At 33.5% G+C, this 22,987-nt stretch overlaps 1 protein-coding gene across 4 annotated transcripts; it reads right to left on the bottom strand.

Moving 5' to 3' along the window:
* Positions 1–878: 878 nt before the first annotated feature.
* Positions 879–22,984, bottom strand: LOC130662810 (uncharacterized). 4 transcript variants are annotated; one of them, XM_057461744.1, is made up of 4 exons: positions 21,597–22,984; positions 19,547–19,721; positions 11,175–11,462; positions 3,700–3,872 (listed from the first exon to the last, which is right to left on the bottom strand). In XM_057461744.1, exons 1-4 carry the CDS (start codon positions 21,605–21,607, stop codon positions 3,855–3,857), a joined length of 492 nt encoding a protein of 163 aa, XP_057317727.1. In that variant the 5' UTR covers positions 21,608–22,984; the 3' UTR covers positions 3,700–3,854. The 4 variants fall into 4 exon arrangements, with proteins under 4 accessions (XP_057317724.1, XP_057317727.1, XP_057317725.1 ...); XM_057461741.1 differs by lacking the exons at positions 11,175–11,462; positions 19,547–19,721; positions 21,597–22,984 and adding exons at positions 879–3,469; positions 7,300–10,987 and having other exon boundaries at positions 3,701–3,872; XM_057461742.1 differs by lacking the exon at positions 3,700–3,872 and having other exon boundaries at positions 7,539–11,462; positions 21,597–22,274.
* Positions 22,985–22,987: the final 3 nt, after the last annotated feature.

Genomic DNA, 22,987 nt, shown 5'->3' with positions numbered 1-22,987 from the left:
TTTTATGGACAATTTTCGAATTGTGCTAATTATCCTCGGTTTCAAGCAGAGGTCAATTAGCACAAAATTAAAAAAACCTGTTTAGCAGGTTATTTATTTGCTATATGATCTGAAGATTTTGTATTTTATCAAGTTTCAGGTGAAGATTTTAAAAGTCACATTCATAATGTTTAAAAAAGTTGAAAAATAGCAGCGGTACATTAAAAGTATGAAAGGTGTTTTCCTTCAATTTTGTTATATGCCATATGTTGTTCCTTACATTTTACTGTTCAATTTTACCTTGCAATCTGTAAATAAAAGCAAAACCTTTTAAAATATTTTTTTTTCAACCATGGTTAGATATATTAGTCCAGATTAATTCAACTTACAAAATACCTCATGACTAACATGTGGGAATTATGTAACGCGTCTGGCTAAACTGATTAGCTAAAGACAATAGACCGTTCAAATATCAATTATAAATTATATCTATTGTAATAGAAAATCTGTTTCACAACCCCTCCTCTATTTCGTACAACACCTCGCATTGTACATTCTTTGTTACTCCTGTGCCTGTTGTTGTCCTACAAATTCATGTTTATTTCGTCTGTTCTGTCGTAAATCAGAATAAACATAGCTTGTCATTTTTGTGGTCTTACTTCGGCATTCGCTGAACATTGTCAATGATAAATGGACCACTTTTCAGTTAATTGTAACAGATCGATTTTAATTAGAACATTGTGCGAATTAATTAGATAGATTACCCTTGCAATAAAAGTTAGTTTTACCGATCATACCATTATGTTAAATGTATCTTAAAATGACAGTTTTCTGACTAATTACTTGCAGATAGATTGGCTTTTCTATCACTTTTTCATGGAGTTAATTTTAATGCTAATTTCATTGAAATGATATGAAACTTTAGATTTCACGATAAAGTAAATTTCCTGTTTTCGTAAAATTTTCGTTATGATGCAATAATCCTTGCTAAAAATTTTCAAATTACATTTGCGTTTTATTTTGAATGAGTGGCTTTTATTTTTGTTTTATGCCAAAATGTCTTGTTAAGTATTTGTTCTGGGACAAAATACTCTTCTTTGGACATACCTTCACGAAATTGGACAATGTTAACCGAAAGACACTGTGCAGCACTTCTCCATTTTTTAATTATTTTTTTTAATTAACAGTAATCAGCTTGTCAAAACACGTGATCTGCATTAACGTCATCAAAAAATTATACTCAAACACAGTGTGTATTTTTATCTTGTAGCCGGATATTTGACTTAATAGGGGTGCAAATGGTAAACAAGAAAATTATTTAGCTATGAAGGCATGAGCTAGTTGTCATAGAGACGATGCTCAAATGTGTTGATTACTGTTTCCAGCTCTGCACAATGGCAACATTTGAGGGCGAGAATTAAAATAAATTTAAAAAAAAAAATGTAAATATGACAAATTGATTTCATTAAAATATTTACATCAAATATTATTCAAAATGTTCTCTGCTTAAAGAAAGTTTTCCTATATAAATTGCATCTGGCAAGAAATAAAGCAGCCCTTTTTCCAACATGAAGGAATGTTAATGGTACTCCCAAATCAGGAGATCGAGGTATATGTATTCAATATGGTTGCTCTCATGTCACGATTGGGTCATTTATTTCGATAATATTATCATGTAATGTTTAAATGCAACTCTAGGAAACATTTGGCATTTTACTTGTGTTGAATTAAAATCAATTTTTACACGACCGCCATTTTACGCCACTGGTCCCGAAGCTAAAGATTTTTTAGTGCATTAAAAAGTCATATACTTGATGCAAGAAATGTTTACAGTTTTAATCCGAGAATTTACCTTACTCAAATTAGAGTTATGTTCATGGTACACTTTCTGTCTTACATTTACCATAAAAGAAAAGATGAACTTTCACTTAAACTTCATTTTCTGATTTATTTACTTTCTTTTGATAAAGGTAAAATGTTGATTGTTACAATAGACTTAACAAGAAATGGCAATGTGAGAAGCATATTAGAAAAAAGAATAAACAGGGCTTTTGTACAGGGCTCCACACGAGCCCAGTACAAAAAAGAGTTATTTAAAACAGATTACATAAGTCTAATTTTGGCGAACAAAGCACGCTATTAAGATTTGTTACTACCGCTCATTTTGAGGTGTGTTTTAAATACTTACGCACTGTGGATTGAGTTATCTATCAAACAAGACAAACTAAATACAGTATTCTTTCCAATAAATACTACAAAGAACGGACACTTGTTATTAGTGGATAATTCTCTTTTTCATATAAAAAGTCTTGATCAAACTCTTTGTAAAAAGGTGGACACATTTGCTTTCCAACTTTCTATAAGGTTATTGTGGAAGGAGTAAGACATGAAATTCGTAATGACGATTACTCTTGCTTACAAACTCATGAAGCTCGGACTACCACTATAATCACAAAAAAATTACCGATTTTAGATTAATTTCAAAGCAAATTGTGGTTTAGCTAAAATTTAAAATTATCAAAGTTTGACAACTAAAATCCTGGTCGACATTGTTTAGACAACTGACGTTCTCAGCAATTTTTTTAAAAAAATATGGTGAAATGTGGATAATATTTTGCTGTCAGTAGGTCAAAAAATCGGTAGTTCTAAAAATGCGTTGGCCAGGTAGACTGTCTGCTAGTCTCACTATTACGCATAATAACTCACGGTAGGGTCTGCAAAGACGTAGAAGAAAGGGTCATATTAATGCTAACATTACTTTTTTTAGCTAAGTAGGTTAATAAAAAGTACTGCTAAGTGCAGGTGCATTGTAAAAACAAATTGTGCATCTATTCAGCGAGGTATTGCGGCTTATATAATCTAGGCCTTCTTTTTTTATATTTTCTTTCTAAAGAATTGTGCAGAAAAATTAGCTTTATTTAATAGTTAAGTTGGGTCTGTTTTGTCGATAAAGGAATAGTTTTGTTTTTTCCTTTTTATTCAAGTTTCATCAGGTCTGAGTCTATTCATTATCGTCGTTAGGATGTCGCCAAGTCGCCACAATAAACCAAAATCGAAAAACTGCAGCTAAAATATTTTTCATCAGAAAGTGAAAGCCATGAAATACATCTTGTTCACTATACATGACCTTTATCCTTATTATGGAAAAGCACACATCTGTAAATAAAAAGGTAAAAGAATAGATAACAATTCTTATCCAACGTATCTTCTTCCCTTTTGCCTCCATGCTTATGGGGAATGCAAGTAACAGTGCGGTAACTGTTAGACTTATGTAGTAGATTAATTGAAATCCTTCTTCATACGTTTGAACGCAACCAGTATCTGTTATAAGATCAAGCATATCAAATGCATCCAAGAATTCCAACGACACAGCAAATATCTCTCCTGTTCTGAATCTTCGTTTTGGATAAGGAAAGATGAAGTAGTTGATAGATAATAGAACTACTGACAGTTGAAGCAGGATGTAATCAAATGTGCATATTCTTATTTCCTGATATAATGAAAAAATGAAGTATTAAAGGCTACAAATAACATTTTTAAAAAAATGTATTTGCTAAGAGCCTCGAACAAACTTAAACTAATGCGACTCTTTTATGGACAACTGTGAACCCAACTAGAAGTGAAACATCGTGTAGAAAGTCGCAATTTTGACTGCGGTTTGAACGTTTACTTGAATCACAAGTAAATGCTGCCTATCGCCCAAAGAATTAAAAGTACTAACCAGACAGTGATTGGTTGTTGTGGCGTTGCTATTGGTTACTGTTGCTGGCGCGTACTGTGGATTGAACTTTTTGTATTGATAATGTAGGTTCATACCAGCCGGTGCAATAGTAAAGATTATAAATACAAGTATTGGTAGATTGCACCAAGTTGATTCAAACAGCTTTTCGCACCTAATAAAAAAAATTGTTGTTTTGTATTAATCATCTATTTCTTTTAAGCTATTTTTATAATTAAGTATCGATATTCTGCCATTCATATAAACTTTTAAGGCCTTTTCGTTTCATGACATGAGAACCTATATTGTTACCTTAATCTAGGCAAATTTTGCGACACTGTTTTTCAAGACCGTTAACATCTATTGGTGCTGCACTGGTTAGTTGAAATTCAAGAATTAAAATACGAATGAAAAATTCTGAATCTTTACATAGGAAGAGCTCAAGTTGAATTAAGGCGTTTCTCAATGGAAAGCTCAGAAAGTGAAGATTAGCTTATTTAAAAGGCGTAACCGTGTATAAACGTCTTATTATGCGTGGTCTTGGGCACAGTAACATTGACGATTAGTCTGCATTTTTACATAGTTACATAGCTCAGGTTTAAAATCCTTTTTGATGTTTTTGTCTTGTGAATACTTTGTATTTTTCTATACTTAAAGCTATATATACCATCACATTTTTTTAGCCATGTAAATCTTAGAAAAATCATTTTAATTATTTTGGCGAAATATATCTGGCGTACATTCTCACAGACGCGTTTCCACCTGATACTGTTTAGGCCAATCACAGGCCGGTATACAGAGTATTTGTTATTACAGCTGCCATTATGAACTTAGGTAAGCATGCCGTAAGTATATCGTTTATATGGTAAAACCTTCATAAAGTTAAGACTGGGTCATTCAAAGATCTCTTTCTTTTCTGGTTTCCAATCTTTAATCTGTTCTAGACACTGGTTAATCTTTATCAATTAGCTACGGTTAAAAGTGCATTTGTCTGTAAGTTTTTTTTAATAAGGTTTCCACTGTAAAGATTTGACTGTGAAAAGTCCATGTTTTACCCCATCCGAATGTAGGAACGAAACAATATCACGTTACAGCGTGTCTGTGAGGATAGCAGGCCAGCTAACGTAGTCAGTGTCATTAGATAGCCAAAAACAGACAGCTAGGTAGCTATTATGTGCATTTTTTTTCTAAGTTTTCTATTTAGTTTCGTATAAGAGCATTTTATGCTAGCTATCCTTATTACTTCCCCTTGTGTTATCTGTATCAACCTGATGCTAGCCACAATAAGAAAGTAGCAAGGAGCATAAAATTTGTTATAATCCAGCAAATTTTAGCTAAAATACTCCGCTTAACAAATTTTCTTTATTGTATTAACTTCACAGCAACAGAATAAAATATTTTATCCTTATGGCATACACGATTTTCAATGTTTTGACAGAATTTTCACGCCTGTGTACAATCTAAGAGTTCGACAGGCGATAAAGTACACACTACAGTTGACTCTCTCTCTAATCCGAATCTCTATTATCCGATTTTTTCTATAATCCGAACAAATTAAAAGTCACCGTCAATTTTCCTTAAGAAACGCTCACTTACTTTCTACTATCTAAATCTCTGCAATCCGAAAACCTCTATAATCCGAACAAATTTTTAGGTCCCTTTGGCTAAATTCTTCCTATAATCCGAATTTTTAAGTGTAAATATAGCTACCATTAACAATTTCGAATGTTTTTATTTTTCGTAATTTGAATCTCTGTTAAAAATGTAAATAGGGCCGTTTATTTAGACAATCTTAGTAACAAGAAGCAAACAAGGATTGAAAACTTTTTCGAAAATAACTAATGTATGTATCAAACTTACTTCTTTGTTTTTATTTCTCACCTTACTTTTCTTTCTTTTTCTCTTATCCGAATTTTCACCCTTGAAACTTGGAAATTCAAATTAGAGAGACTTTTTACTCTCCTAATCTCTCTGTAATGCGAACAGAAAGTTACCCCCCCCCCTTGAGATTCGGATTAGAAAGAGTCAACTGTATTTAGGCGAAGATAATTAGCTTTTAGCAGGATAGCTCTGAAGGGTATGGGACCTAAACATTTTGCATGCAGGTGTCTAATAGATAAATATTGAAACTCAGTAAGTATTGTAGCCATGTAACATAGCATTAAGCCTATTCGGTCCAAGAGGGGCGGATTCTGCTCCCCCTGACGTTTTTTTGTAATAACTTTTTAAGGCTGAGTTGCATGGCTGTGAGGCTTACTGAGTTTCAGTGTTTATCTATTAGACACGTACATGCCTAATTTTTAGGTCCCATGCCTCTCAGAGGCCTTGATATTGGTTATTACTCGAAACTACCCCTAATCTCTATGAAACCTAATATAATAACTCTTGTTAGGATAATCCTTTGAACTTGAATCTTACAACACAACTTTGTTTCATCAAGAAGATTCATTTTCCGTGTTTTTAACACGTGATTAATGCGATGTCCCGATTTTTTTGCATTTTACCCTAAAATCGAAAAAAACCGGATATTTGGGAAATTTTTGGCAACTTTTCATGCGATCTATCAAATTTCGGTCTAGAACTAAAATAATTGAATTTTAAGCAGACAGTGTTATTTTGAAGAATTTTCAAGCATTTGATGACGTCACGGAAAATGTGCTGACGCAAGCAAAAATTTATTGCCGCCATTTTGTTTCTTTTGTGACCGTACTATAAGTGTGCTAAGTTTGATTCAATTTGAACAAGCCTATGAAAAGAATCCCCCCCCCCTCCGGTCATAATATGTTCGAAAAACCTCGGACCGAATAGGGTTAAAGAGTTTCTAAAAAAACCGTCTCCCCTCCCCTCCGCACAGAATAGGGTTAAACTTTCATACTTTTCTTCAATACCGACTGTTGCTTATGCCTTTCCTTTGTTTTTCACGCCTGGCTGTCTTTTTGATTTTTTTCCTTAAACTCATGGTAGTGTGTTGTCGTTTCAAGAGCAATGATAAATAAAATCGATTAATTATAAGCTATACCACTAATTATACGGTAACAGTCGTCATATTAGTTGTGATGATGCTGAGAACATGCGGTGTCAGAAAAGTCGGTATTTATATATGAATGCAGCTTATTAGATGTTATCTGTTTATAAATGAATATCTTTCTTGCGCAGTCGTTTCTTGTAATTTTTTTATTTTTTATTAAAGCATAACATGCTACTGAACTAGGTAGATGGCTATGGGAAGAACGATATAACATTGGTTTCACAGCCACATGGCTGTACAGCTATATCTTACTGTTATTACCATTTAACTAGGATGGTCTCTTCTCTAGCACATCAAGCGCTTAATCAGACAGACGCTGAAGATAATAATCTTATTGCCATCCGAAACGCTAAGTAGGAAGGATTTATTCACACTTTTATAGTCTCTAACATGATTCTGCCAGGGATTGAACCCAAGACCTTCTGCACTGAAAGCAAACGCTTTACCACATGACCACCAGTTGGTAATTAATATCATCATTTGTACACTTTACATTTATTCGTTACATTGAATTTCTTGTCCAATATTTTTACTACACTAGCTACTAGTTTTCCAAGAGAATATTAGAACTTACCAATCATATTTAACACGAATCTTTAGCAATAGTAAGAGTATCATCACTACTATAAAAGTTGTGCTTGTAATTCCACCTCCAATCTTAATATCTTCTTCTTTGAAGCTGTGATAAGCGTTGCCATCATCACTATACAGCGTCTCTCCTAGTCTCCACCAAGTCAACGCATAGTAAATAATAAAAGATATATATACAAATGCTATCCGTAGATAATGTACCAAACTCTTCATAATCAAGAATTATAGTGAGAATGCTCATGTGTTTTTAGCGAGCGATGCTTTTTTAATTTGCCTAACTGGTGGTTATATTCAGAAACAATATTAGATCTTTCTCTACATTGTGATGGCAACGCATCAAAACACTGTTTTATTAAGTAGATATACAATAGGTAAACATAGGTTATTGAGATTTATTAACCCGAGGTGATTTATATTCAACGACGCGCAGCGGAGTTGAATATAATATCAACGATTATTTATTCAATGGCTGTTTTTGCTTACGGGTATATAATAATAAATTAAATTTTTGCTATTTTGATCTTTAACTAGTGTATTATACACTAGTTAAAGATCAAAATAGCAAAAAAATGCTATTAGTTGAATAACACGACCAAAATAATTTTATTTTTATTACTGAACTAATTCATGAGTAAATATAAAGTAAATAAAGATTTGTAAACAAAGCTGAAACCGTTGAACGTTCGATTTGTTGTTGAAAGTTTCCGGTCTGTGTATTTATCGAATTTGGCGCCAAAACAAACATCATCGTTGGAAACTGGAAGTCTGTTGTGAAAAAGCGAAACAAATTACGAAAAAAATGTTATTATTGGTCATGACAGATGTTTATAAAGTTCCAAGAAATATTAACGAATGTTACAAAATGCTGGAACTTCGATTGTATGTTAAATTCTTTGAGTTATCTTCAGTTAAAGATCTTATTTTTTATGTTTATTGGTAAGTACATCTTAAATTTGCTTCTTCTTGCCACATACAGCCATGAAAACTTTGTAAAAATATTGCTTGTAAGGAATATAGATATTCAGTTATGAAACATAGTTATTTGGGTGTGGTTATAGTTGTTATTTTATTAGATTTTAGGATTTAGAATTTCCTTTAATTTTTGCTTCCTCGCTTAAAATTTATTTTGTGGCTGCCACAAAAAAATCTTTGTTCGCCTTTCCTTTAAAGACTTTTAAACACCTTGGTCACATATATATGCGGGAATGACTTTCTGGCTAGAACTGTGACTCTGTTATTATTAATATTATTATTATTATTATTATTATTCCGAATATTTATACAGAATAGCCACTTCAGTGTTGGAAACACTGTTATTAATGTGGGTCCTGTGTTCTGAATGTATACATTAAGTATACACCGGCATTACCTACCCATTTTTCCTCACATGGCACAGGTTTACCCGTAGCTGTGGTAAAGACACTTGCTATAAACATGTCTGGGTTGCGGAACAGCAGTCAGTCGTCTAAGTCTGCAAACTTCAAGTTCCAACTCTACGGATATAGTCCCTAATATATCAGCTTTTTTGAATTCTTTTCTGATTATATTTTGACAGTTACGTAAATGGTTGTGCAGACAGATGATATTGACGGTTCATAATAGTAAGCGTAGTTGAAAAAAATATTCAAGTGAAAATGTTCGGGCCATTAAAAATTCAAATCCAAAATGTTCGGACAATATAATATTCGGACGAGTATTTGTCCAAAATTAAAAAAATCCGAAATTTTTAAAAATTAGTGTATTCACTAAGTGCATATGTTCAAACTTCACCATGGCTGGGTTGATATTAAGTTATTCAAACGTTTATATCATTTGGAATAAAAACAGTTATAAACAGAATAATTCTAAAATTTACATAAAAGAAACGCAACTATGTCTTTTTTCTGTGCAAACTCTAACACGTGCGAAGTAAGGTTTTTTTCGACTGCCAAAAGTTGATGCGAATAAGACAGATAGGAAACTCTAATAAAACTAAGTGGTCTTCATGTCTGTTAATGTTTATACGTAACCATAACAGCCGTGATGTACCCACTATATGTCCAGCGCAAAGATAAAAGATTTAGCTAGATCTCAAATCACGATTTCGCTTGACTTTCCAAAAACATTAAGTTATAAACCTGAGAAATTGCGCTGAACTTGTCGATTCTGAAACCACTTCGCCTGAGCCGTGTTTTAATTGTAAAGCTTGTATATTACGGAGAGCATGCACCTTTCACTTGTTGGCTAAATATAATAAATTAAAACTTATTAAAGAGAGTGACATACTTTTATTATATAAGAGAGGCTTTACAATCAAAAATTTATTCTGTTTTGTAGATTCCGTATCAAAAAGAAAAGAAAAACATTGCAGTTGATCCTTGCCATATTGACTTAAAGTGTATTACCCCAAACAAATTCGCTTACTTAGTTATATTTTGATTAGAAACTTAGGGATGAGTATCATTTTTAGTATCGACCTCTTTAATTGAGTTTCACATAATTAGCTAAGAAATTTGGGGAAGGTGTCTTACATGTGAGAAAACAATGCAAGTTGTCTGTGCAAGGAAAAATATATTAACAACATGTGCCTACATTACAAAACAACGTTATAAAGGTACGTAACATGATTTACATTTCCTTGACAAATCCAAAACCGTTGACACGTCATATTTTTCATGTGAATTATTCTTGTGCACACTAACAATACCACCCATACAATATACAGTTTTCACATAATAAAAAGTATGTCGTGGATATGCAGTCTTTTTAATAAAAAACAAATTATAAAAACACTTGAAAAGAACCTTCGCCTCAAGATCGTTCTCAGGATTTTTTGTCCCACATCAGCCTGCGCTTATGCAAAAGGAGGCAACAGGTCCTGGGATTGAGGTTGTCTTTGATTTTAATTTGAAGAAAGCAGATACGAGAAATACAAATAAAAGTGTATACGCGAATACAAGAACGTCGAAGCGCGAAGGATAGCTTCAGCGAGCAAAAACTTTCAAGCAATTTTTTTCAAAAATTGGCCGAAAGCTTTTGCTAATTTTGATTATAGGTGCTAATTCGCAAAATAAAAAGAACCATTAAAATATTAAAATCTAAAAAGGTTCATCTATGGGGATTTTTTTTTTTTTTTTTTTAGAGAAGTCACTCTTGAAGTAGTGTTTCTTAATAAAAAGAGTTTCAGTATTGTATCAATAATTTTGCATCTTAACATGATAATCTTCTTTTTGCAGCTTTTGAAATAAGAAGTGCATCATACTATTTTATCGTCTTTTTTTAAAAAAAATTCATATACTGTTAACTACCACAGATAAGCGCACGTATTCGAAAACATAAACTGTGTTATAATATTACCTTTCAAAAACAGGCTCATTACGTGCACCATTACAGAATAATAAAAAAACACCTGAAGGCATATGGATTATATGCAAGAGAATAGAGCTCCAATGTCACTAATGAACCAAAGATAAGAAAAAGTGAGGTGAGAAAGTGTTAGCAGATAAATACTTTATAATTAAAAGATAATAATATATGTCTTGCTTCTTTTGTTACTTTAAACCATGGACTTATACTCAGATGAGCTTATATATGACCTAATGTTTCCGTTAGTGACAGGGATGGGCTTATGCAAGATTGCCTTTAGGTTCGGAATGTCTTATCCGTGGCATATTACGGTAGACCACTCTACTCGTCTTCATATCCACAACAACAATTTGTTACGACGAGCCAGAATCGAAACATTGCTGCCAATAGGTTCTTCATAAGAAAGTGAAAACCATGAAATACACTGTTTTCACCTTCCATTACCTTTATTCGTATAATGGAAAAGAAAACATCTGTGAATAGAAAAGTGAGTGAATAAACAACAATTCTGACCAGACGTATCTCTTTTTTCTCCATGCTTACGGGAAATGCAAGTAAAAATGCTGTGATGATTAGGCCCATGTAATAGATTACTTGATATCCATCATCATACGTTTGAACGCAACCAGTATCTGTTATAAGATCCATCATATCAAATGCATCCAAGAATTCTAACGACACAGCAAATATTTCTCCTGTTCTGAATCTTCGTTTTGGATAAGGAAAGATAAAGTAGTTGATGTTTATTAGAACAATTGACAGTTGTAGTAGGATGTAATCAAACTTGCGCATAATTATTTCCTGAAAAAAATAACATGTTTCTAAATACTTGTGAGCTAAATTTATTTGGACTAGTTTTTACTTTGCAGAAAGTAATTTATTTTCAGGATGGGTTTGTGGTGCTGTTGTATTACGTTGGCATCCATATTAAACTTTTTTATTTTTTTTTAGATACTAAAATGAAAGAGACCAGATAAGGAAATAGTGCTTGCGCAATGAACGACGTTGTTTCCAATACTAACAAGAAACTGCGGTCAGTTTGAAATCACACATAGCGAAAAAACATTTCAGTCCTATTGTATTGTATTATATTATTGTATTATGCTAACCATTGTGCCACGCAACAACTTGTAATGAGTGGCGATGTTGAAAGCAATCCTGGTCCCGCACTCCAACGCGGATTGAAAGCTCCATCTTGTTCAATCTGTGAGAAATGTGTTAAATGCAATCAAAGACGATTCATTTGTGATACATGCTGGGAAACCACTCACGCTGCTTGTTTGAACCAATCAAATTTAGTACTCAATGGTAGAATTCCGAAATATTGGACCTGTTCAGATTGCCATTTTACTGTGCTTCCCTTTTCGAATGTACGTGATGTTTGCGCATTGTACTCATCTATTCTGAGTGATGGTGGTGAATACGAGGAATTAATAACCATACCAAGCAATCCAAAACATACGAAAATTTGCCATCTAAATACGCAATCCTTACCGAGCACATTTGACGAGTTCTCATACATGCTCGAATGTCATAAATTTGACATAATCACGTTGTCCGAGACATGGTTAAAAAATAATCAGGTATTGATTGATTATGTAAACATTCCAGGATACCAATTTGAATATAAAAACAGAACTGATAAACGAGGAGGTGGTGTTGGAATGTACATCAAGGACGAACTTATTTACAAAACTAGAGACGACATAACCAAACTCGACAATTCTATCGAACATGTCTGGATCGAAGTGAAAGGTAGAAATAAAAATTACTCATATCTAGTTGGAACATTTTATCAGCCATCTTCTATAGAAAGAGAAAAAAAAGATTGGCTAGAACGATTTGATATTCTTTTGCGTCACATCACCGCAAAATGGGACGGTATTATCATAATTACAGGTGACTTCAATATCGACTTATTACAAGGTGATAAATCCACAATCGAATTATATCAAGATACACTTATGACTTATGACCTAAAACAACATATTACAAAACCAACCCGAAAATCGACATCCCTTATTGATCATGTTATTAGTAATATACCGGAAAAGGTAGTTAGTGAGAACGTTTTATTGTGCGATGAAATTTCTGACCATGATGCCCCGCATATCGTTATGAATATCAAAAAGGATAAATTCGAAAAACGATACAAATTTATACGTGACGAGAAGCAGTTGAACATCGATGAATATATTAGTGATATCGATAAGATTCCTTTTTCCTTGATAGATACTTTTGATGATCCGGAAGATCAACTGTACGTTATGAATGAACTCATACTGTCCTGCATTAATAGCCATGCTCCTTTGAAAAGGTGTAAATTTACACGACCACCAGCTCCCTGGATGAAGGACCCATCCATTGTATCGTCGAAACTGAAACTTGATGAACTTCGTAGTGAATTAAAATCTTGTGATGACAGAGAGGCTAAACATGAGTATGTTGAAACGAGAAATAAATTGAAGAAGGCTATCAAACACTCTAGAAGAACCTTCTATCAAAAGGCTTTATCAAGTAACCGTTCAAAGGAAGTATGGAAAACCATAAGAACTATTATTAAACCACAGTTCAAACAAATCAGGCAGAATCCCGATACCATCAATGATTATTTCAATTCCATTGCAATAAAGTTGAGCAATACAAATGAGTTAAACATTTCTCCCACCATGAATGATGAGGCTGTACCGGCAATGGATTTATTTGACCTTCGTCACGCTACCCAAGAGGATGTTCTCAAACATTTGAATTCATTGAGAAGTGATTGCTCTACTGGTGGTGATAACATACCAGCGAAATTCATAAAACCAGTCGCAGCCCAATTGTCGCCAGTCCTAACAAAGATTTTGAATAACTGCATCGATGCAAATGTATTTCCAACATGCTGGAAGAAATCACGTATCTGTCCGGTACCTAAAGTTCCAGGTGCTTCACAACTAGAAGATTTTCGTCCAATATCAATACTTCCTGTACTGTCGAAAGTATATGAGAAAGTCATTTTATCACAGCTTTGTGACTTCATTGATAGATATAACATTTACGCTTCAACTCAATCTGGTTTTCGCAAAGGTCACTCGTGCATCACGATACTCTTAAAATTAAAGGACGACATTTTGAAGGCTATGCAAAGAGGTGAAGTAACTTTATCAGTGTCAGCAGATTACTCCAAAGCATTTGATACTGTGAAATATGACGTTCTGATTAATAAGTTGAAGAAACTCCAAATGTCTCCTGCATTCATCAATTTGATCTCTAACTATTTGTCAAATCGCCAGCAGTTTGTGCAAATTGATGACAAAAAATCGGACACCTTGCTGATCAAATACGGTGTTCCCCAGGGATCTATTCTTGGTCCGATCTTGTTCAACATCTATGTCTCTGACCTATCGTTGAATTCGTCGTGTAATTCTATCCAGTACGCAGATGACACAAATCTTTACATACACTTCAAACTAAAAGAAATGGATATCGCAACAGCAAAGCTTCAAAGTGACATTAACCAAATAACAACATGGTCAAAGATAAACAATCTGATGTTTAATTCCATAAAGACAAAATCAATTATGTACTCGACAAGCCAGTTAAGCTGTATAAACAATTTAAACTTCAGTAACTTATTCAAATTCCATAGTAATGGTGCTGAGATTGAGCGGGTATCCTCTCTCAAAATACTGGGCATAACATTCGATGAACATATGACGTGGTCTACACATGTGAATAACATCATTAGATCATCATAAGCTACGATTTCGACATTAAAGCGATTGAAACGTTTGGCACCTTTTCACGTGAGAAAGAATCTCGCTGAAGCACTGATATTATCAAAGATAGACTACGGAAATCTTGTCTATAATAATATTCCACAATATCAAATGAAAAGGTTACAAAGAGTTCTAAATGTCGCTGCCAGCTTTGTTCTTCAGAGATATGCTTCCACTAACGATGTGTTAGTAATACTGAAATGGCTGCCAGTGCAAGAGCGTGTAAATTTATCGATACTAAAACTGGCACACAAGGTGTTGTATGACGAATGCTCACCTGAATACCTTACACTGAAATGGTACAAAAATGGTCGAAGCCTGCGATCTGATGCAGAAAACAAAAATAAACTACAAAGCGACACATTCCGAAAAACGTTTATGGATTGCTCATCAGCGTTGTTTAATGATCTTCCTGGCAATATTCGTTCCGTTGTCAACCATAAAGAATTTATCAAAAAAGTCAAATTATTTTTACACGATAGTGCTTTGTGCAAACTTTTATCCAAATAATGTGAATAACTCTATGCATGTAGGCTACCTATTTCCCCCCATCTTTTCATTATAGTCCTACCTTTTTTGTGTGTCCTTACATCGGTGCCATCAATTTATTTATTTTTAATTAGTCTCTTCTTTTTTTTTTTTTTTTTTTTTCTTGTTCAATGTGTCTACTTACTCTACCGGCACCATTTCGTACTCTGTGAGCCCATTTATTTCATTATGCACTTAGATTCGATATATTTTTTTACTGATCTTATAGATTCTATAGATTTTTATAGTTTTTATTTTTTTGTAGGCAGAAGAACCATTTGTAAATTATGGATGCCAAATATATGTTTAATAATAATAATAATAATAATAATAGTCCACGCGTATCTGCGAAGATTATGTCGGTATGATATCGATCCAGATATTATTAAAAAAATAATAAGCTGTGTTTCCAGTTGCATCACTTGCACGTTGTAAATTTTGTATTTGAGAAGGGCGCGATAAAATTCAAATCAATCTTTTTATAAAAATAATTAGAACATGGTGTGTCAAAAGAGGAAAAATAAACTAGCCAAGAATAAACTAGCCAAGAATAAACCCAACCTTTGACGTGTTAGCACGTGGAAAAATCCACTGGTTCACCCGTCCTTTTTATACCACATTGCGTGCGTCTTGCTATTTGCGCAGCCAAGCTACCATTTTGCGTGACGGACAAACGTATAGGGTATTATAATATAGAAATCGTTAGCCCGTGTAAAAAATCCACGGATTCGCCCGTCCTTTAAATTTACCCGTCGCAACAAAGTGGATGAAAATATATCGCATTTGATAATCGTGTTTCCGTGGCATGATTTCTTAACTCAGCGGGGGGACTGCGCAGAGACACACAGACGACGATTATTATTAAAGAGACTTTTAGAAGAATCAGGTATCGTGATTGGTATATACTACGTGGGAGCGTCTTTCGCGGACACACAGACAAGAGATAATGCTCTGTGTCGTACGATGGCCCCTATGGCTCACTTCTCTTCTAAATCAAAAACACTTCTCTTCTATATAACGAAACACTTCTCTTCTGTATTTTGACACTTCTCTTCAGTGTTTTGACACTTCTCTTCTACACTTAGCACTTCTCTGCATGTGGCTCTTTACAACTTGAATTCTAAAATCTGGTCTGCAATTTTACATCATTGGTCCGTAATTTTAACCTTTTGTGAGGTTTATTACACGGGACCAGTCCCCTCGCCATGTGATATATTTTTTCAACAAGACAGACCAAGTTGGTGGAGGTTACTTTCAGGGAACTTGCACTTAGGATTTTTAGATGCTGGTGATGCACTCATTGCTGAATGTGTACGCTACTGCTTTATGGATTTGACCAGAAAGAATCTTAATGAATTTTCGATTCGTTGGAATCAACATCTGTTAGCACCAAGCAAAGGTGCTACTGCTCCCCGTGAAAGGCCTGATACATTGTACTTTGTTCCAGAATTATATTGTTGCGAGTCTTTTAAAAAGACTTTAGATCTTAATGAGCTAGAAGAATTTAGCGAACTATCTGTACCAAATCACGATAATGAGCCTGAATTTATTGAATTTGCGGAAACAGTTCTTCCAATGGAGGGTTTCTCCAAACTTAAAGGTTACCTCCCATGAAAAATCAAGTTGAGCTCATATGAAAGAGCTTGAAAGGTTGTCTAGGAATTTAAACATTTTTTTAAAAATTTTTGATTGGTTCTTTAGAATTTGGACTAAGAAGATTCAATAATTATGCATGATGTCATGAGTATGCTCTGCAAGGGAGCTAATTTAACATTTTTGAAAAGCCATATAGAGTTAAAAAGATTTTCTGGCCATTCACTTTGACGGGTTTTGAACATTTTACATAATTTTTTTATTTAGTTACCATAATTATGCTCAATGCATACTCATGACGTGATAATTTCGCATAATTAGCGCTACTTCTAAGATTATCTCGAGAACGGATAAAGATTTTTCAAAAAAATAAAAAGATTTATAGACAACTTTCAAAGATCTTTAATATGAGCTCAACTTGATTTTTAGCGGTAGTGAACCTTTAAGCCAGATACAGCTCATAAAGCTATTGATTATTATATTGCCTTGATTTATGCAGTCAAAAGATATGTAATACAACACCTGTAACAATGTAAAATACTTGGATTTTAGAAATATATATCTTGTTTTTTCAAAACCACGAGTTCTTTTCCCAACATTGCTGCAAAAAAATATCTTGGTTTTTGTAAACCACGAGTTCTGTTCCTAACAGACATCACAATCAATGTTTATTCCCGGATAAAGTAGGGTCAATTGTAAGCCGCAAAACGTTCTAGAATCGCAATTATAAAAGTTCAAAGTTAGTGGAAACTAGATAAAAAAAAAAAGCAATCTCGTATTACGCTTCTGGGACCGTGTAAGAATATAGCTTGAAATTTCGCAAAGTTTTTCGCGCGAAAAATCTAATTTTGCAGAAACGTTAATACGCCCGAATTTATGCAAACTTTACTGGGTCCAAAATTTCCTATGCGCAGGGCCCGGGGTGTGCCATTTATTCATAAACAAGATCTGGATAAATTCATATATTAAGGACCAGATTCAGTCTGGGAAATTTTCGAACTTATGGAAGAGAAGTGTTTCGCACTTGGAAGAGAAGTGTTTCGCACTTAGAAGAGAAGTGTTTCGAACGGAACAGAACTTTGGGTATCAAAGTAGAGAAGTTTTTTATACCGAAGAGAAGTGTTTTTATACAGAAGAGAAGTGTTGTTATACAGAAGAGAAGTGTTTTGACTAAGAAGAGAAGTGTTTTGATTGAGAAGAGAGGTGAGCCATAGGGGCCATCGTAGTGTCGGAAGTCGTCAAACATTCTGCATGCAGAATATGCAGAAAAAAGCAGCAAAACCGAAAATGAGTTTTGTTTTTGTGAGAGAACATGTGAAAAAATAAAACATAAACTTGAAATTTTTAGGAAGTTAGAATTTTAATTGTTATTACAAGATTGTCCAGAAAAAACACAATAAAATATACGACACACAACTTCTTAGCTACATGGCGTAATACACAAAATGAAAATTTCTGTTTGTAGAGTTTGGAACTCTACAAACAGAAAGAAATATTACGTGTGGTAACATAAAAACAATTAAAACTTAGTGTTTTTTCAAGTCATTCTAAAACTGTTGATTTTAAAATTATTTTTTTACTTCACTTCATTCTTGCTTAAAAGGTTTTAACAACAACAGTTTCTTTCTTTATCTTAACCAAGGCCAAGTTTTAATAAAAAACAGCTTAAGGGTCTTGTTTCTCCCCTTTATCAGGAAAGCACATCAACATCAGCCTTCCGGTTACGCGAGAAAATGGTAAAGAATTTTTTTATCCAGTGAAATGAGCAATAGCAATGACTCGAAACCAGTGTGATAAAACTTTCCTGAAGACCGCCGCTGCGACGAAAGGGTAAACCAACATATCACACTACTCCGTATGTGAGATTCAATGATTTTTGTTTATTTTTCTATGCAAAAGATGTTATCTATGCAACAAATATCTGCCAAGAATCAAGGCTGTTACATAACTAACAAAATTGTCGAAAAAGGGAGAAGGGTTCTTTCTTGATAAATATAACGTCATTAGCAATTGATAAAATGTTGTAACAAGGTTTTTTTACCTGAAATGATTCGTATTGCGATGCTCTGACACTGTATCAAGTTCTGAGACTTAGATATAAGTAGTTCAGGATGTTCTCAGGCACTTTATGACACGCCCTAACTTTCCCACAGCAATAAAAACCCGGATTTATTACGGTTAACTCAACGATCAGTTTTTGCTTCGTCCCATAAAGGATAAATTTTGTCTTCAATAGAACCCATCCTTTTATTTTTCGCATTGAACAATATCTTCCCTTTTATCGCAAATACCGGGTAAATGCTGCACATCCGAGTAATGCACTTAGTACAGGCATATATTGTGTCACAAATCTAGTGGAAGACTTACAGTGATACAACATTGTATTATTAATGTGTATTATCTACTTTAAAAAACTAACGATCCCGAGATTGTTTAGCATTCTTTCCTTTTTTAAAATAACTTGCCTGGGATGTTTAAAAAATAATCCTGAGTGGATCCAGGTAGACTGATTAGTGCAGGTAATCGTGTTGCAGATACGGGTGGAACATGAATAATTACTTTTTTACTATTTTGTAATGACGCAGCACAAGCTTTTAATTGAATATTTGGCTGCTTTAGAATTATATTCCTTATTTCTTTGGACTGGATATAGCATTTGGTCCCAAACCTGGGACATGTTTTCCTCTGACTTATTTGAATCAAGAGAATTGCTTTTATTGTTATCAAAATTCAGGAACTCGTGAACTAAGTTAATATTAATGCTGATCGTGCACGTAATTTCTTTGTGACCTGCTTTGTTGTGTTTTTGGGGAAGGAAATGAATGAATATTCACTAAAATTTTTAGCAATGTTTGTTTTTTTAAAAAATAAAATTTGTTTGTGTGTAGTCTGACAATCAGTCCACAGTAAAGCAAAATTTATTTAGACTGTTGTTTTCAGAGCTAGTTAACATATCTTATACGTCTTGTTGTCTTAAAAGAAAGAAGAAATAGAAAAACTAACCAAACAGTGACTGGCTGCTGTACCATTGTTGTTCGTTGTTGTAGCGTTCTGTGAAAAATGAGGATTGAACTTTTTGTATTGATAATGTAAGTTCATACCAGCCGGTCCAACGGTAAAGATTATAAATACCAGTATTGGTAGATTGCACCAAGTTGATTTAAACAAGTCTTCGTTACTAAAGAGATAATACAAGAGCTGTTTTGCTGGTAGAAGCTAATTAACTCGACCATTCATTAATTCGAACTATTTTCCTCGGTCCCTTGGAGGTTCGAGTTACCGTATTCTCTCTCTTTAACGCCCACCCTAAAGCATCAAAAACCTTATTAAACGCCCCCTCTCTATTTAACGCCCCTCTTTCATTAACGCATATCCCATATTTTATGTAAAGGGGACGTGTATTGAAATTTTACACTTTTAAATCAAATAAAGACGATATTTTGACGAAGTGTGTAAGCGTTTAGTATATTTATATACATTTCTAGTGATTAGTAGACAGTTACAAAAATTTAAATTAAGAAACGGAGGAAAAAAATTCAGTAGTTTGATTTTTTTTAAACTTTAGCTCCAGCGTAACAAATTTTTGTTTTAGCTTGTACAGTTCCTCATCTAATACCACAGCTGTTTTTTGCAATATGTGTAACAATGGTTAAACAATATGTTTTTAATAAACGCCTACTCTCAATTAACACCCCTCTCCAATTAATGCCCACCATTAAAAATTTCAAGAATTAATTAAACGCCCAGGGCGTCAAATAAAGAGAATGCGGTACCGCAAGTTAACTGTTTATGCATACAAGTAAATGATAATTTATTTTTAGATACTTTTGAATAATTTAGTTTCTCAAATATTTATTATTTATTGCATTTTCCTGTGGTTAATTATCAACAAACCATTTGTGCAAACGTCTAAAAATCCAAAAAATAGCCAACCGCTTACGACCAGGAGCAGTTAAATAGTTGAGATAGAAACATGTTTAATAAAATAAAATGGATTGCTAAGTAGAAGTGGTATTAGATTTTGTTCTGTCCAGTGGCGGATTTAGGGTATGTCAAGCTAGTCGGGTGGACGTACTTAATTTTCGTCAAAAGCCTTTTGTTGTTGCAATTTCAAAAAACCTTGGCTCTTAGTTAAGTTGGATAAAGAAAGTTGTTGTGCCTGACACTACGAACGTTCGAATTAAAAACAGATGTGAAGTGGAATAAGCTGCTCTTTTTACATACGATTTTAGCTTAAACGAATGGTTTACTTTACAAGACCTCGAAAAATAGTATTTTCTGATGAACTTTGCTTCTCGATGTAATAAAGTAATATACCAAGAATTCGTTTTTTGTTGATATGAGCACTTAAAATTCACAATAATTTTATTAAAAGAAGCTTTTTAAAGTAAACGCCATTTTGATAAACGCAATGCCAAACTTTGAATGCGATGAATGTTGCAAGTTTTGATATATTACAGGCTTATCTTACAGGCTTGCTTGTTGCTTGTTGACTATCTATTTGGAAGCACCCAAACCAAAATCAAACTTTAGTTAATGTCGTCTGTCGTCCCATGAATATTGCAAAAAGAACTGGCCGAACGCAAGAATTTAAACAGAGTGAAAAATAATTCAAAATAAATCATATTTAAAAAATAATCAGAGGTTGACATTTCACCTAGTTGCCATTCCTTATTTTGACCTTATTTGTATTTTTTATAATATTCAAATATAAATACCCCTTCCAGTACAGAAAGGCCCCCATTTAAATCAAATTCTGCATAATAATTGAAAGGCTCTGAAAATAAAACTTCTCAAGTCTTTTCAGTCTCAGTTGGTTGCGACTCTCTTTTGAGAGTACAAAATACGAGTATAAAAAATCCTAATTTGTAAAAAGTGTTTATAGAGTAATGGTGAAGTTGTACTAACGTTTTAAGTCGAACTTCATCAATTACTTTTTACCTCCTTGTACAAAACTTCTTTTTCACACGTGTTGATAAAACAAAATACGCGCCCTTCTAAAACTTCTTAAGCTACTTTCCTTTTAATAACGAGAAAAAAGAACAGTACCTACCGTACTTTCATCACCAGTAACAGTAATAACGCAATAACGAAAAGCACGCTTAAAAGACCACCTGCGACTTTTGTGCCGTCTTCTTTAAAGCTGTGAATTGTATTACCATTGCCGCCATCACCATGTAGAGTCTCACCTAGTCTCTACCAAGTCAAAGCATTATAAGTGATGAATGATATGTATACAAATGCTATTCGAGGTTTCAGAAATTTTGCCATAATTAAAGTAAAAAAATTAAAACAATTTCGTCAAGAACTTCCAACAACTGTCACGACTCTAATAAACTTTTATATATAATGTTATCAGGGAAGTTTTATACAACCAAGTATTAGCTTTCAAATTCAAGTATGCAATTAATGAATAATTCGTAAACAATAACAGAGAGATGTAATGATAATAATATTATATTTCTATAACAATAATAAAGGGAAAACACTGCATATGAATGTTTTTTTATCCATTTTTAATCTAAAATTTCCTATTTGCTCTAAATTTTCCAACCTAAGCCTTTTTTTGACATTCCTAAGAATTTTTGAAAATCACAATCTCACACAACTAATGGATTAAAAAAGGAATAACCATATTGATAGCATTAAAAATGATGAAAAGAATAGATGAAAACCTTGAGAACATGAAATATATTCTTAAGCAGAATCTGCGACTTTGAGTGTTATTAAAATCCTTCATTATCTTAGAGATTTTCGTGCAGGGTTTAACATGGCCTGGTTTTTTTGTCGACAGACGGACAACGACTGTTAATATAGAGATTATCTACGAGAACCACTAGAGATTTGAATTTGGGGAAGGGGATTAAAACGTCCATACATATTGTGTCCAAGGACTTGGTGTCAACTTTGGTTGTTTTGTTTAGGCGAAAACTTCTGATTCCTTATTCAGGAACAAGGCCAACCAGACACTTCTGTTACACGCTTTATCTTCTGCATGACGCAACTTGACAATAAGCAAGCGAGTGAACAAACAAACAAACAAACAACCAAACAAACTAACAAACAAACAAACAAACAAACAAAAAAGTAAACAAACAAAAAAATAAGCAAACGAACAAACAAAATAATAGCTTTACTGTTCCTATTTAAGTGTTAATTTTCCTGTTTTTTTGTAAACAAAGCCACAGATAAGCCAAGTTTGATAACGCATTTTCTCTCAATATGTTGTTCACATTTATAAAAGTGCCAACAGGTAACATATTGCAATGTTAAAAGACCTAAGAATATAAGCAAAGAAAAACCAATTATATTTTTTCACTTGTTACCGTACATGTTACCGTACATCTTACCGTACACGTTACGCGTTATCGTCACATTTGTTATAAATATATTTATACGTAAAACATATAAGTTCGATAGCTTTAAAAATAGAAATATATTTAA

The sequence above is a fragment of the Hydractinia symbiolongicarpus genome, chromosome 10 (genome assembly GCF_029227915.1).
Source record: "Hydractinia symbiolongicarpus strain clone_291-10 chromosome 10, HSymV2.1, whole genome shotgun sequence".
Lineage (NCBI taxonomy): Eukaryota > Metazoa > Cnidaria > Hydrozoa > Anthoathecata > Hydractiniidae > Hydractinia > Hydractinia symbiolongicarpus.
Note: the sequence above shows the minus strand (reverse complement) of the source record. Positions and strands in the feature narration are given on the sequence as shown.

Coding starts and splice junctions, on each gene's coding strand:
- LOC130662810 (XM_057461741.1), bottom strand. CDS start 7,529: ATGAAGAGTTTGGTACATTATCTACGGATAGCATTTGTATATATATCT. Junction 3,873..7,299: donor ATTCGTGTTAAATATGATTG/GTAAGTTCTAAT, acceptor TTTTTTTATTAG/GTGCGAAAAGCTGTTTGAAT. Junction 3,470..3,700: donor CAACAACCAATCACTGTCTG/GTTAGTACTTTT, acceptor TCATTATATCAG/GAAATAAGAATATGCACATT.